At 46.4% G+C, this 16968-nt stretch overlaps 1 protein-coding gene across 1 annotated transcript in view; it reads right to left on the reverse strand.

Annotated features, from left to right (window-relative positions):
* MMP17 (matrix metallopeptidase 17) overlaps positions 1 to 16968 on the reverse strand; it is a 150421-nt gene that overhangs the window by 14229 nt on the left and 119224 nt on the right. The window contains exons 4-6 of the mRNA XM_083590239.1: positions 9764 to 10047; positions 5639 to 5815; positions 4611 to 4710 (exon numbers count right to left, since the gene is read on the reverse strand). Coding sequence (XP_083446365.1) covers positions 4611 to 4710; positions 5639 to 5815; positions 9764 to 10047 — 561 coding nt within the window. The remainder of the gene's footprint in view (positions 1 to 4610; positions 4711 to 5638; positions 5816 to 9763; positions 10048 to 16968) is intronic.

Genomic DNA, 16968 nt, shown 5'->3' on the forward strand with positions numbered 1-16968 from the left:
AAAAATCCTTTGTCCTGGAGATCCACAAATCTGAGCCAGAGAAACACCTCTCAGCTTTTTCTAATATGCTGCATTAATTAGTCTACCAGAAGCTGCAGAGTGGCCCACTTTGGACATTTTACATCGTATACCTAATTTACGCCCTTTGGATCCACATCTGTTCCAGTGCAAGAGATTTAGCAACACATTTAATTCTAAAATCAGTGGGATTTGAAAAGGTTTGAGTTTGTCTGGATCAAATATACTTTGGAGTTCTTCTTTCAGCTGAAAATTCTGAGGTGGTGCTGATGGACTACCTCTGCAGGGAGGTCCTTGCCAAGCTCCCTTCCCAATGGCAGCTGGTGCCCCTGAAAACGGGTAAGGCAGAAAGTAGGGAGCCTCAACAGTAGATGGAGCCAGAGCCAATGGCAGATGGAGCCAATTTATTCTACTTTTGTCAGCGTTCTCCTCCTTGAGTTCTACAAGGGCAACACTGAGATGGAGGAGGAGGAAGCTAACAGGCCAGCTCCAGGGGACCGAGGTGTCTTCAGACCCCTTGAAATCTCTGGGCAAGGGGCCAGGTTCCCTCAATGTTGAGGGGGCGGAGGAGGCAGCTCCCAAAGGTTGGCCTTCTTGCCTGTCGACCTCCTCCATGTATTGTCACATGTCCACTGAAGGTCCAGAACTCTGGCGCGACCCTCTGAGGAGCCCCGCATGCTGGTGCCAGGTGTGTGTGATGTAACACATGTGTGATGGCCTGGGACTCTGGCTCAGACTCGGAACCAGAGGAGTCTCAGTCTGCACCGGATCCTTTGCCTCAGGCGGCATTTGGACCAAGTCTGGAGCCTGATTCTGAAGAGCCCCAGTCTGCGGAGGTTCCCCTGCAACAAGCACCAGCTGGGCTGAGTCAGGGGCCTGAGCCTGCCCTGGCTCCAGATGTGGGGATTACCTCGTTGCCTTCAGCTGGGCCATCACTTACAGCTGCTCCACTACCGGTTTGGTCAGGGGAGGCTGAGGCTGCCTCTGGGTCTAGTCACCCACCGACGTCTCCCGAGCTGCAGAGACTCAGGTCTGAGAGAAGGAGGAGTGCTCGCCTTTGGGCGAGACAGGGAGGTGAGTCACTGGGGGATCAGGACTGGCCGTTACCTCGACAAAGGTAAAAGGCTGTCGGACCCCGCCCCAGGTTACGGGAGCAACATTGCTGTTTGCTATAACCTGCCTGAGACCCTGCGCCCGACCTAGCCTGGTTTCCTGCCTGGGCTCTGTCGGACTGACTCCTCACGGAATCCTTGAATTTGGGACCGGACCTGGACCGTGTTGCTCGGGTTAACCCCTGGGCCCAGCACAACATGCACAACAGCCCCCTGCATAGCTGTCAACCTTCCCTTTTTTTGTGGGAAATTCCCTTATTCCAGCGCCATTTCCTGCTGCTATCCCGGATTGTTATATATCCCATAGACTGTCCCCGGGACAGGTGAGGCTGCTGATCCCTTATTTTCAAATCTGAAAGTTGACAGCTATGGCCCCCTGCAATGTTGTGTACAACTCAGTTCCTCTGGCTGGGTGTAAGTAAGTAGGCAGGTAATAGGAGACTGGTTGGGCGCAAACTAAGGCTGCTGAGGCAGGGCCCAATTCACACCAATAGACCAGCCTCCATTGCCCTATCTCTTATGATCTTTGGAGAATCCCACATGACACACAAGAATCATAGAATCGTAGAGTTGGAATGGACCCCAAGGGTCATCTAGTCCAACCCCCTGCAATGCAGGAATCTCAGCTCAAGCATCCATGACAGTTGGCCCTCCAACCTCTGCTTAAAAACCTCCAAGGGCAGAGAACCCACAACATCCCAAGGGAGACCATTCCACGGTCAAACAGCTCTTGCTGTCAGAAAGATTTTCTGTACGTTTAGTCAGAATCTTCTTTCTTGTAGCTTGAAGCCACTGCTTCGAGTCCTACCCTCCAGAGCAGGAGAAAACAAGCTTGTTTCTTCTTCCAAGCCCTTGAGATATTTGAAGATGGCGACCCAGCTCCTCATAAGGCTTGGTTTCCAGACCCTTGATCATCTCAGTTGCCCTCTTCTGCACACCTTCCAGCTTGTGCAGGGCTTTTTTCCAGGGAGAACTCATGGGAACTCAGTTCTGACACCCCTCAGGTGGACGCCATTACCATTCTTCTCCACGCAGAAGACCTACCATTTGCTTGTTCTTCCTCTTTGCTTCAGACATAGACGAATAAACCTTTAAAAAATATTTTTAACCTCTCTTGCAGGCCTGAGCTCATTCTGAGCTTTAGCCAGCCTGACATTCCCCTGCAACTGTTGGCTACTTGTGTAAACTCATCCTTTGTGATTTCCCCTTCCACTTCTTATGCATGCCCTTCTTAGCTCATCTCTAAGCTCCTTATTCATTCACACAGGTTTCCTTAGATCCACTTTTTTTTCTTGTTGGAACTGTCTGCATTAGGGCCTTCAATATTTCTCCATTTAGAAACTCCCCTCCATCTTGGACTCCTTTCTCTTTGAGTATTTCTGGCTACAGGATGTCACTCAGTAGCTCCTTAAGCTTTTTGAAATTGGCCTTCTTAAAGTCCAGAGTGCGTGTCAGACTACACTCAGCTTTCCCTTTCCACTGTATCATGAAACCCAGGAAGACACGATCACTTCCTCCCAAGTTTCCGAGTACAGTGGTACCTCGGGTTAAGAACTTAATTCATTCTGGAGGTCTGTTCTTAACCTGAAACTGTTCTTAACCTGAAGACCACTTTAGCTAATGGGGCCTCCTGCTGCCGCCATGCCGCCGGAGCACGATTTCTGTTCTCATCCTGAAGCAAAGTTCTTAACCTGAAGCACTATTTCTGGGTTAGCAGAGTCTGTAACCTGAAGCGTATTATAACCTGAAGTGTATGTAACCCAAGGTACCACTGTACCTTTATTGAACCCCCCTCCCTGCAAATAAACACCAATACCTCCCCCTAGATTTATTTGAGCCCCTCTAAACTGTGCCAGCCTTTCAGCCACCAAGTGAAACTGTGCGAGCGGAGAGATCGTGCAAATTTCAGGTGAGGAAGGGCACCGATTAAAATTTCATGTATGGCGAGTTCCCCCGAGAGTGATGGCGGACGAGTTTTCCCTGTCGTGCTGAGTAAGCTGCTGTGATACAAGGTGACTTGAGGACATGGAGAGGGAGCTGAACTTCTCTCCACCCTGCTGGGGAGCAATTCATTTTGTCAGTTATTGAAAAGGTGGACTCTGGTTCCCCCAGGAAAGAAGAGCCAGGAGATGGCGGTCCAGTCTAGAACAAGAGTAGCAAAACAGTAGCATGGGTGGGGAAGGACCATAGGTCAGTGGGACAGCATCTGCTTTGGGTGCAGAAGCTCTCAGGTTCAATCCCCAGCATCTCCAACTCATGCTGAGGGAGCCTTCTTTCTGAAACCCTGGGGAGCCACTGCCAGTCAGTGTGGGCAATATTGAGCTAGATAGACCAAAGGTCTGACTCATATTAAGCCAGCTTTCAATGTTCCTAAGTTCAGCAATAGGTACCCGTATCCTTTTCAGACCACTGCATGGAGAATAAAAGTAGCTCATGAGCGTACAGAGACTAACTATCAATACAAAGGATGCCTATCAATGGTCCAGGTGGTCTTCTCCAACCTGATGCCCTCCAGATGTTTTGGACTTCAACTCTCATCACGTCTAGTCACTGGCCATGCTGACTGTGGCTGGTGGAAATTGTCATCTGAAACATTTGGAGGGCACCAACTTGGGGAAGGCTTGTCTAGAAGGCACTCAGATACCACATCACCTGGAGAGAAGTGGGTTCAGATGTAATTATTCTGTTTATACCTCACTTTCTGTGGGACGCGGGTGGCACTGTGGGTTAAACCACAGAGCCTAGGACTTGCTGATCAGAAGGTCGGCGGTTTGAATCCCCGCGACGGGGTGAGCTCCCGTGCTCGGTCCCTGCTCCTGCCAACCTAGCAGTTTGAAAGCACGTCAAAGTGCAAGTAGATAAATAGGTACTGCTCCAGCGGGAAGGTAAACGGCATTTCCGTGCACTGCTCTGGTTCACCAGAAGCGGCTTAGTCATGCTGGCCACATGACCCAGAAGCTGTACGCCGGCTCCCTCGGCCAATAAAGTGAGATGAGCGCCGCAACCCCAGAGTCGTCCGCGACTGGACCTAATGGTCAGGGGTCCCTTTACCTTTACCTTTACCTTTACCTCACCTTCTAGGCAAAATGGGCTCCCATACCATGCTCATATGCCTCCTGAGTGAACCTTGTCACTCCTTCTCTTGCCTCCCACCCACATGATTTCTATCGTTCAAGGGGTAGGATGAGAGCTGGGTTCTTCATCACGCAGGGAGCCTACTTGAATAGCCAGGAAGAGCTGTAGCTTAGTGGTAGCACATCTGCTCTACACGCAGATGGTCCTTGGTTCAATCCCCGGGAGGCGATTCAAATTCAGTTCCAAATTCAGAATTTCAGTGTTTGCAAATGTGGATTTTGGAACTCCCACTCCTGTACTTCAAACTCAAAGTTTGATTTGAGAATTCCAGTTCTGTGCCCTACGCTTGCTTCTTTTCCACCGAAGAAGATGAGGATGGGTTGTTGACTCCTGAACTCAACTTACGGAACAGTGGAGCGATTCTCTGGTAAGTCTGGCAAGATGGGGTGGTCCTCTGTTTTCGATATTTCAGGTTTGGCTGTTGGGGACACAGACTCCCTGACCCCTGCATGCAAAGACAAGGATGAATTAGACCAGCAAGGGGTGGCTTATCCATCTTGGGGCAGAAGTAGAGAGAGGTCAGGCAAGCAGACAGACTGCCCAGCCAAGCTTTTCATGGGCTGGTAGGTCCCCAGCCTCACCATAAAAGCATGAAACCCTGTTCTGAGGAGTGTCTAGCTCTCCAGCTGATTTTTTCTGTGGGAGGTACCCTTCAAATGCAAAAAGAACGAAATGCAAAAACTCAAAACAAAACCCAGAGGCTGGAGGAAATTTGTGATCCTATCAAATGCCATAGAAGCCCAGGCTGCAAGCCCTATTGGTGAGGTGTTGATTGCATTCTGCCTGCTCTCTGTACCACCTCCTAGTGACTGGAGCAGGGAATTGCAAGCAGTTTGGGGTTGGGTTGAACCAATAGTGTGGGCAAACTCATGGACCACAACAGCAAAGAGTTCTATCATACGGGTGCCTGAAAATAACAGGGTGGTGTATAAATATCAGATCAGTGCGGAATCCTCTTGGCTGTGTCAGGTGATGCCAATGAGCCAATGGCATGCCACCGGCTGCTATATAAACCTTCTAGATCTGCTATGCTCCTCAAGTCTGGGCCATTCATAATTGAAGATAGCTACCAGGCTATTCCCTCTGCTCCACCTACAGCGAGGATAGCTCAGTCGGTAGAGCACAAGACTCTTAATCTCAGGGTCTTGAGTTCAAGCCCCACATAGGACAAAAGATTCCTGCATTGCAGGGGGTTGGACTAGATAGCCCTTGTGGTCCCTTCCAACTCTTCAATTCTATGATACTTGCCAGCCTATAGTTCCAAGCGCCTGACATCTCCGCTGTGCAGGGAAACGGAGCCATGCCTCCTGGTTTCTCAACACCAGTTCTTCACCCAACCAACTTGACATGTGCACAAACAGACCCGGGCTCACCATAGAGTTGCCATATCCGGACTTTGTCATCGTAAGGCAGGTCATACTTCAGGGGATCTCCGACGGGGCCCTGGTAGTACGGCCTCATGATCGACTCTATGGCAGAGATGTGGGTCAAGCCAATGGCGTGGCCAAACTCGTGGACTGCTACGGCAAACAGATCCATCCCATGGGTATCTGAAAATAACAAGGAGGCAGGGAAAGATGCACAAATAAGGAAATAAATGTATAACTGGTTGCCCTTCCCATCCTTTTGCAAGCATACACATGCAATTTTAAACAATAGAGTGGAGCTTCTTTCCCTTCCCTCCGAGTTTGTTTACGCAACAGCGTAAAATACAGAGGAGAAAATCGTCAGCAGGGTATCTAGAATACAAAAAAAGCAACAAGATGACGGCGTCAATCAGAATGCAATCAAAAGAAAAATTAAGAAAGGAATGGAAATGTGTTGAAGAATATATTGCACAAAATCATTCTATTAGAAATCTCTGGATAAGTATAGATTGAACCCATTAAGTTAAGAAGCTATGTTTTTAATAGATGAATGATCATTCTAATGAACAAAAATGAACACAATACTAGAGTTGTTCTTTTTTTAAAGTAACAAGTTGGATATCACGCATGTGGGTGAAGGAAGTCACATGGGTATTTGGGTAAAAGGGGAGGTGGTTATAGGGTTAGGTGTGGGGAATTTGTAGAAATAATATATTACATGTTATGTACAATGTTGAATGTGTATGACAATTAACATGTACAGTCATACCTCGGGTTAAATATGCTTCAGGTTGAGTGTTTTCAGGTTGCGCTCCGTGGCAACCCAGAAGTAACGGAACGGGTTACTTCCAGGTTTCACCGCTCGCGCATGCGCAGATGCTCAAAATGATGTCAAGCGCATCCACAGAAGCAGCTAATCGCAACCCGCGCATGCGCAGACATGGGTTGCGTTCTACTCAGGATGCAAATGGGGCTCCAGAACGGATCCTGTTCGCATCCAGAGGTACCACTGTAACATGAATTATTATTTTTTTAATAAAAAAGAATAGCTTGCTATATCAGGCTAATGGTCCACCTAGTTCAGTATCCTATTCTCACAGCAGCCAACCAGACAACCTGGGAGACTAGCAAGGAGGATCTGAGCACAAGAGCAATGCTCCCCTCCTGTGCATAGCTGTCAACTTTTCCCTTTTCTTGCGAGGAATCCTATTCGGAATAAGGGAAACGTTGATAGCTGTGGCTTCCAGCAGCTGGTACTTAAAGCATTGCTGCCTCTAGCTGTGCAAGCAGAGCAGAGCTGTCATCTCTAAGAGCCACTGATAGCCCTCTCCTCCATGAATTTGCCCAAGTCCATGAATATGTCCATGCCATCTAAGTGGGTAGCCTTCACCACCTCCTGGCAGACTGATTTCCATAGTTTGACCATGTGGTGCATGATAAGTACTTTCTTTTATTTGTCCCAAATCTTTGGACGAAACAGAAAATGACAACCTCCTCCCAGTTATAAATAATAATAATAATAATAATAATAATAATAATAATAATAATAATAAATTTATTTATACCCCACCCATCTGGCTGGGTTTCCCCAGCCCCTCTGGGCGGCTCCAAACAGAATAATAATCAAACATTAAAAACTTCCCTAAACAGGGCTGCCTTCAGATGTCTTCTAAAAGTCAGATTGTAGTTTATTTCTTTGATATCTGATGGGAGGGCATTCCACAGGGCGGGCGCCACTACCAAGAAGGCCCTCTCCCACCTCTCACCTGCGAGCTTTCTTTTCCTCTCTCTTACCTGGAGAAACTGCCTCTGAGTTTCCTGTTTCTCACTCGGGGTCCTTCCACCATCTACAGTACTTGCCACTCTCATTTTATTCCCTCTCTGTCCTTGCCAACAGGCCTTGGCTTGCAAAGAACCCAATCTCATTGTCAACAGCAAGCTGCCAACTAACAGCACACTGCTAGTGCAACATCTCCAGCCCGACTCCTTGGCTGGACAGCTCCACTGCTGCTTCAGCAACTCTTACTTTGGACCTGCTCCTGCTGCTACAGCAGTTGACCCACTGGAAGCCTTTCTCTTTTCTTTCTTTCTTTCTTTCTTTCTTTCTTTCTTTCTTTCTTTCTTTCTTGTGTGTGTAAATAATAATAATAATAATAATAATAATAATCATAATAATCATAATAATCATAATAATAATTTTTTATTTATACCCCGCCCTCCCCAGCCAAGGCCGGGCTCAGGGCGGCTAACAAGCAATAATAAAAACAAGTTGAATGAATACAACTTAAAAACAAGATTAAAAGACAACAATTAAAATATTGAAACATTAAAATATTAAAATGCAGCCTCATCACAGGAGGAGAAAGGAAAAGAAAAAAGAAAGACGGGGAGGGAATCAAATTGGCTCCAAGCCAAAGGCCAGGCAGAACAACTCTGTCTTACAGGCCCTGCGGAAAGAAATCAGATCCTGCAGGGCCCTGGTCTCATGAGGCAGAGCGTTCCACCAGGCCGGAGCCAGTGTTGAAAAGGCCCTGGCTCTGGTTGAAGCTAATCTAACTTCCTTAGGGCCCGGGACCACTAGGGTGTTGCTATTTATGGACCTTGAGGCTCTCTGTGGTCCCGTAGATACGAGGGTCCTAGGCTGTGATATACACATATCATTTCCAACAGTCATTTAACATATTTTCTTATCTTATACAATGTTTTAGACTTCCATCAACCGCATCTGAAGATTTTTCAGTCTTTGTCACTTAATCTACATTTCTTTATTTCTCTATTACTTTTAATTGTCCTTAACTAATAACTCTTCATAGTCTTCATTGCAATATTTCGCATAATCCTCCTTACAAAACTTCTTGCAATCCTACTAGTGTAATCCGTTTATTACAATTGCTTTTCAAATAATTCTAGTATCTACTCCAGTCTTCTAATAATCTCTGGTCCCGCAGGTTTTGAATCCTTCCTGTCATCTTATCTAATTCCGCATAGTCCATTAACTTCATTTGCCACTCTTCTTTCGTCGGTAATTCTTCTTGTTTCCATTTTTGTCCTAATAATATTCTTGCTGCTGTTGTTGCATATAAAAACAATTTACTGACCTGTCTGTTAATATCCTCCCCTACAATGCCAATGCTTCTGGTTTTTTAATAAATGTATATTTCAACATCTTTTTCATCTCATTATATATCATTTCCCAGAAGCTTTTCACTTTCTTACGTTCCCACCACATGTGATAAAAAGTTCCTTCTTTTTCTTTACATTTCCAACATTTGTTACTTACTTATTTATTTCTTTAAATTTATTTACGGCTATTAGCCCATAAAATATGTACAAACATAAAAACACAGGGACATAAAAACAGATATATCCGACAACAGAAGGTGAACACCACGATGCAAGGGTGGGTCACTGAGCAGAGCCAAGTGACAGCTTGGGGCCAGAAGAGCTCCAAGGGACGGATCACAGAAAAGGAAAACTGAAGACGAACTCCGACATGCACTCTCATCATAACAGTCCGATTAGTTTTGATGTTGTTGTTGTTTTTTGGTGGTTTTTGAGTGTGAGATAACCGCATTCAGAAATCTCGCCACCTGCAGAGTTACAGAAGGATCTGTATCCTGCAAAAGCAGTGCGGCGTGTGACTCAACAGGCCTGCCAACCAAGCGCAGTAAAGCAGGACCCAGGAATTTAGCCCTGGCTATGCTATGTAGGGGACAGTTGAACATTACTTACTTTACTTACTTTATACAGTGGTACCTCGGGTTACATATGCTTCAGGTTACATACGCTTCAGGTTACAGACTCTGCTAACCCAGAAATAGTGCTTCAGGTTAAGAACTTTGCTTCAGGATAAGAACAGAAATTGTGCTCCGGCTGCACGGCAGCAGCAGGAGGCCCCATTAGCTAAAGTGGTGCTTCAGGTTAAGAACAGTTTCAGGTTAAGAACAGACCTCCGGAACGAATTAAGTACTTAACCCGAGGCACCACTGTACATTTTATACATGTATAAAGGAAGCCTTTCCCTTTCTATAGAGGTTCGTCCTCTTTTGGCCTCCCCCTTCTTCCCTCGGCACTCACGGAGGCAAACAGGGCACTCCCACACATTTCCGCAGCTCTCTTACCCTGACGTACCTGATGATCGGAAAGTCCAATATTCATCGTCGTCAAAGTGAGTGTCCCCGGCGGTGTGGTGTTCCCCTGGGAAGAAAGCATGGGCGACTGTGCCGCCAGGACCGTCAAAGGGGTACCCGTCATTGTGGTCCGTTTTGGAGAAGTCGATCTGGATGTCGGCATTGTTGCCAGCCACTTCGTGGAAATTCAGCGGCGTGATGTCGCTCCACACCTTCAGGGCGTAGTACATGAGGGCGCGGACTGTGTCATGGCCCAGGTGAGATTCCTTGGGGAATGTGCGAACTCTGGAATGGAAAAAGGCAGCCCATGATCAGAAAAGAACAGCCCCAAACTAAATTATACTCAGGGTAAGGTAAAGGTAAGGGGACCCCTGACCATTAAGTCCAGTTGTGGCCGACTCTGGGGTTGTGGCACTCATCTCGTTTTACTAGCCAAGGGAGCTGGCATACAGCTTCCGGGTCATGTGGCCAGCATGACTAAGCCGCTTCTGGCGAACCTGAGCAGTGCGCAGAAATGCAGTTTATCTTCCTGCCGGAGCGATATCTATTTATCTACTTGCACTTTGACGTGCTTTCGATCTGCTAGGTTGGCAACGGAGCGCACCCCGTTGCGGGGATTTGAACCACCGACCTTCTGATCGGCAAGTCCTAGACACAGGGTACTCAGGGTAGACCTACTGAAATTAATGGACCCAAGTTAGTCTTGACTGTTATTTTCAATGGAAGCAACCCTGGATACAGCCCCCTTTTTTGGGTGACCATGACACATTTGTTATATATATATATATATATATATATATATATATATATATATATGTACAGCAGTACCTCGGGTTACAGACGCTTCAGGTTACAGACTCCGCTAACCCAGAAATAGTACCTTGGGTTAAGAACTTTACCTCAGCATGAGAACAGAAATCACGTGGCGGCGGCAGAGGGAGGCCTTATTAGCTAAAGTGGTACCTCAGGTTAAGAACAGTTTCAGGTTAAGAACGGACCTCCGGAACAAATTAAGTTCCTAACCCGAGGTACTACTGTATTTATTAAAGATTTCTTAGTTTACATAAATAATGTGCATTCTCTCTCTTTCCCCCCCTCCAAGTTGCATTTTCTACAGATCAGTTTCATTTGTTGTGAGACATTAGTGTTACATACAGTGTTAGGTTTTTTTTCTTCCCCTTTCACTGTTTTATTAAATTTGCTTAGTAACACAACATTATTATATGTATTCTATAAAACAAAGAATACAAAACAAAATTCATTCATACTACAATGCATAACTACAAAACATTAATATATATGGTTTCAGAAAAAAGGCTTACATAACTAAATCAATTCAAAATACCATCCAGTTTACTTCCCCCCCTTCCCCCTCCCTCCCCACTCCAGCCCCCCCCCCCGGTCAGGCCTTCCTTCTTCATATCTTTATCCATGTACACAGTCTGTTCATTCGAGCTTGTATGTTAGGGTGGCTTCCCCTATTTCTATCCAGACATACAGTGTTAGGTTAAGAAGAAAATAGGGGGAAGAGGCGGAGGAAGGAATGGTGAGTGGGGTGGGTTTGGGTGGCAATGCTTCTATTCTTCTACTTATTGTATGTGTGGGGTTTAGTGTACTCTTACTATTCACTTGTTGTATTTTCTTGGTGGTGAGAGAGGTTGAGGGTGGTCTAGGGTGTGGTTGGTTGTCTTTGGTTGGCTGTAGTAAGATTTGTTTTTGTGTGTGAGTGGGGTATGTGTGTGTGTGTTTGGATCAGGTTAGCCAGATTGATTTGTATGCTGTTGGTGGATTCTTGTCGTTGTCTTGTTGGGCTGTGTATGTGATAAAGGGGAACCATACCAGGGTGTAGGCGTCTTCTTCTATTTGTCCCCATGTCAGTTTCAGTTTATTGGTTAGTTTTTCTAATAAGGCTGTTTCCCATCAAATGGTATTTGATACCATTGGTCAATGTTCACTCCTGACAGGTCTCTCCGGTGTCTGGCTATGAGGCTTCTGGCTGTTGAGAATAGGTGGGACCATGACACATTTGTTTACTTATTTTACTTTGCCCACTGATACACAACCTTGCAGCAGTCATTCCACTGGGTGGCAGCAGAGGGAGGAAAAAAATACATGCAGGGACATCCGCAGCTCTGCTGAGACACCAGCCACTTTTGGCTCCTCCTCCCCTTGAAAAGTTTCTGATCCCAACTGGTTATTGGAAGAGCTTGTAATGAAGATGTGGTACCTGAAAACTGGTACACAAGTTTACCTATTTCCTCCTCTCTCCCAATCCATTTTCCTTTCATGCTGTGACTTTTTTTTTTAAAATGAGGGCAGAGACTGTCTTACTACTGATCTTTGCAAGCTGCTCTGGGAAGGTTTTCTGTGGGGCAAAAACTGTTTAAGTAACTAAAAGAAAGAAAGAAAGAACCCTAAAAACGAAAGTGCTAAAATTAGGTTTGCTGCTTGTTTGAAGAAAGCTTAGTTGATTAATTTGATGAGCTTTCAAGTGAGTGAAGAAATCTGCATAAATGCGTGTGCAGTTTTGAAGAGGAAAAAGAGAGAAAACATGTTCTGTGTGTCTTTAAGATTGTGCATGTGAAGACACACACACACACACACACACACACCTCATTCCCCCATGTGACAGTGAATGGCAGATGCCTCTTTTAAAATGGAGCCCTGCTTCCTGCAACCTTTGTAAACACTTACAAGATTTGTTTTGGAAAAAAAAATGTCATCTGATGAATTAGAGTGCTTTTTCATTTGCTTTAAAGGGTTTTTAATTAATCAAGCCGGTGAATTAATTAAAGGCTGCAGCCCCAATTAAAATTCCATGCCACACCCTACTGTGATTTAAAGACAGAGACAGGAACTCAAGGACCTGTAGCCATTGTTATGGAACCATGGAGCCAGGAGGAAACTCTGAAGGCCATCTAGCTCAACCCTGTTCAGCGCAGGAAATCTGCAAACTGGCATCCCTGATAGATGGATGTCCCTCTTCCCCAAAGGGTTAAGGACTATTTTTCTGGAAAAAGAGGTGCCGGATCACACCATGAACTCCTCTATTGTTCTCTTAGAAAGGCAACGGTGCTGAAATATACTCAGAGTAGAGAGTGGATTTCATGCTCTTTATTCAGCTCATAGTGTGAGGAGGAATGAAAGTCCCCTCAAAGTATCTGCTTTATATACATTATTTACACAATGGGCTGCACGTGATTGGCTAATTCCGGAATTCTCCTGTAGGCCAATCAGGTTGTGGATTCACTTCCATCTGGAGCTGGATTGGGTGGCTCCTGCAGACCAATCAGACTGCTGCATTGTTCTAGGACCAATCAGACTGCTGCATTCTGAATCCTATTGTTCTGGGACCAATCAGACTGCTGCATTTTGGATCCTATTCAACTCAGTACATAACAGGCGCCCACCTGAGAGGTGCCGGAACTGAGTTCTGGCGAGCCCCGGCTGAAAAAAGCCCTGAGCGCTGCTCTTTCCCTTTGCTTCTTTGATCAAATCTGGAGCTCTCCACAACTGGAAGAATCTGGAGCCATTTTTTCTTTGGCCCAAGAAGCAACTTTGCTTGTCGGAAATACAGCGAAGTAATTTTCCTGGTGTTTTTTTCCTTTTCCTTTTTTAAAAAAATGAAAAACGACTGGTTATCTACAGGCAACAGTCTTCTGCTGAGACCTTTAAGATTGAAACGAAAGGGGGGAGACAGAGAGTGGTGGAGGATTTGAAGCGAAGAAGGAGAGCAGGAGAGAGCGAGCCTGGTCTCTGGAGGGGCCACGCGGTGTGGCGCTCTCAAAACCAAGCGCAGCTGCTGCCTGACAAGAGCAGCAATTAGCCTGAGAGAGTCCCCTTGTGTGCCAAGCCAATGCCACAGGCTCGGTCTTGTCGCGATAGAACCGGTGAGTCCTTTTCAAGAAACCCGCAACTTTCAATTTGGCCTGAGCGAAGGCGACAAATCCAGTTATCTCCCAGTGCCACGGGTCTGGAGCCAGTTAGCAGTTGATTTGCGCAAAGTCCCTTAAGAATCCGATTGGACAAATTCATTAGTTGGAAGCGTGTTCGCTAATGAGTCCCTGCAGGACACAGAGAGGATGGCAGAGGCTTAGTTATCTCTCTGTACAGGTGACGTGTGGCTTCTTCTAGTGCTGTTTGTGAACGTCCCTGCCCAACCGAACACACTGTCCAGCTTCTCAAAAGCAGGGCTGTGCAGATCAGAGTCTCTCATCCAAAATAAAAAGGAAACCCACTCACTTAGAGGTTTTTATTTCTTTACGACAGTGGTGGCCACTGTGGCCGCACGCCTTCCTGGTGAACCTTCCAGGGGCCACATGGCAATGGCGAATGGAGCCAGAGGCAAAAGCAGGTGGAGTAATGAGTGTGGAAATTACTTCTGTGCAGTAGGCTAGTTCCTACACACACACACACACACTCATTTCTCTATCCAGGTGTTATAAGAATTTTAAGGCCTCAAATACAAAGTCAATATTCATAAATGCACACATATCTAAATACAGTGGAACCTTGGGTTGCAAATGTGATCCGTGTGGGAGGCACATTCGCAACCCGCAGCGCCATGCCTGCACATGCGCGTGATGCAATTTGGGCTTCTGTGCATGCGCAAAGCGCAATTTAGCGTTTCTGCGCATGCGTGAGCACCAAAACCCGGAAGTAACCTGTACCGATACTTCCGGATTTCGGCACGTCCATAACCTGAAAACGCGTAACCTGAAGTGTCTGTAACTTGAGGTACCACTATATATGAATCATGTGCCTGAAATAGTATGGGAGAGCAATCCTGGAGCCATTTTGACTCTCCCAATGACCTCAAATATTCCTCTGCAGGAAGGGAGGAAAATGGAGAAAGCCTTCCCATTGGTTTTTTGCTTGCACATCCTGCCTTAAGGGCTTATTTGTGTATGAAAAGGGTGAGCCTGTGACATGGATTCAGGAACTAAAGTATTAAGCATCACAAAAGAATGGCCAGGGTGCCCAGGTAATGCAATCAGTGACCATTATCAGGCATCCTGGCAGACAGGATTTCTGCTGTAGGTGCCTCCTTCTGTGATGTATGTATGATGTTTTGGAGGTGGTCGTGGCCTTGGGCTACAGGGTGGGCAATTTCAAAAGTCTATATGCGGGCTTGCGCACCATTGTTCAGGGTTCTCCTCCCTCCTGCATGTGGTGAGTGGGGACCCTGTTGCGACAATTCCTTGAATAAAGATCAGGCTTACTAGCCACTTTGCTTCTCAATATACAGTCATACCTCAGGTTATGAACGCTGCGGTTTGCGCATTTTCGTGTTGCAGACCACGCTGCACCTGGAAGTACTGGAATGGGTTACTTCTGGGTTTCGGCACTCGCGCATTGCACAGAAGCTCAAAATGATATCACGCGCATGCGCAGAAGCGCCGAATTGCATCACGTGCATGCGCAGATGCAGCACTTCGGGCTGCGAACACTGTGGGTTGCGGATGTACCTCCTACATGGATTACGTTCGCAACCTGAGGTATGACTGTACGCTGGTTGGCCTCTGTTATTTTCTCCTGCTGATAGGGAACCCACTTAAGGACTCTATATGGGCTCTGGAATACCCCATAAGGGAAAGGGAACAGTTTTTTCTTATAACACAGGCAAGCAAAAGGCACATTCCAGCCAGGCAAAAGAAACTCAGGGGGAGTGCAAGGCAGGGCTGGTGAGGGTGTGGTCTGGGGGGAAGAGTCCCCAGGGCCACAGAGAGAGAACCAGAGGGCCACATTTAGCCCTTTCTGGAAGATCTGAGCAGGCCTTTTGACACCCTCAGGATCCACTGGGTTAGGCTTCCAAGCCTCTGAGTTCTGCGCCAACAAGCATATTTTTAACAGCTCAGCGCCCTTGATTTCTGCCTCCACAAATCCCCCTTCTGCCTGCCCTTCTCCCTGGCCTTGTCACACAAAGCAGACAAGCATCCACAGCTCACTTGGCAGTGGCGTGTTGACAAACAGCTCCAGCTGCTGACCTGCCTTTTTCTTAAAATGGCAGCTACTAACAGCATACGAATCAATCTGGCGAACCTGATTCAAAAACACCCACCCACCCCACTCACACACGAAAGTTCACCACAAACAATCACAAACAAGCAACCGCACCCGAGGCCAACCCCAATTTCTCTCACCACCAAAGGAACACAAGCGAATAGCAAAGAGAACCCTCACAAACGACACTGACACAAAACCCCATACATACATTAAGCAAATTAGAAACATCGCCTCCCGACCCCCCCTCGCCTTCCCCCCCTTTCTTCCTAATGTAACCCTAATGTCTCAACAAATGAAACTGACCTATGGAAAATGTAACTTGAAAAAAAGGGACATTGCTCATACTTTTGTAAACCAAGAAAACTTTAATAAAAATATTAAAAATAAAATAAAAATGGCAGCTTCTTGAACAGCACTAGTCCCTGGGACATGAGGCAGGTTTGGGAGGGTGGGTTTGCCATGGATGTGGCACAAACAGGCTCTGTGGATGACACAGAGTTGTGCAGGAATGCAATTGTGAAGTGGCAAGCATGCCCTCCTGCTTTGTGTTGCTACCTGGCCACACCTGGCTTACGTAGCTCTTTAGTATGTCCTTCGGGACACTCAGCTACTTCAGAGATTTAACACAAAACAAAACAGATGTCCAGAGCAACTTAAAAAGCTCAGGTCTGATTAGGGATGCAAGAAGACACCATTTTCCATTTTCTACCTTTTATTTGTCACACGTGGCACTGTTTCCATTCCACTGCAGTTCACCCCCTGCCGAAAAGTATGCAATTTGCCTCACTGCCTCACCCGAGAGAAATGACGCAACTTGTGTTATTTTTGTAACCCAGTTAAGTACATGACGTAAAAGACGTTGCCATTAAATTGTTCCTCGCCGTTCATTTCAGCGCGAAGGAAACGCAACACAAGCAGGAGGGAAACAAAACCAATTAAGGACCGAAAGCAACAGCAGAGAACGTATTCGCTGGATTGATTCCCATTCCGGTTTGTGGGATGAATAAGCAAACACTGGCAATTCCTGCTCCCACATTCCCATTTTTAATAGAAATCTCTGACATCCCGAGATCTGATTCATATGTTACCCAGCTGGTGTGGGTGCTGCTTCCTCATGTACGTATCTCAGAAATAATGTGGTAACAAATGAGTTGGCTTGAGAGCTGAAACAGAAGCTCAGCGTGAGGTTTTCTACTTCTG

This window comes from Podarcis filfolensis (assembly GCF_964270895.1).
Source record: "Podarcis filfolensis genome assembly, chromosome: 16".
Taxonomy (NCBI): domain Eukaryota; kingdom Metazoa; phylum Chordata; class Lepidosauria; order Squamata; family Lacertidae; genus Podarcis; species Podarcis filfolensis.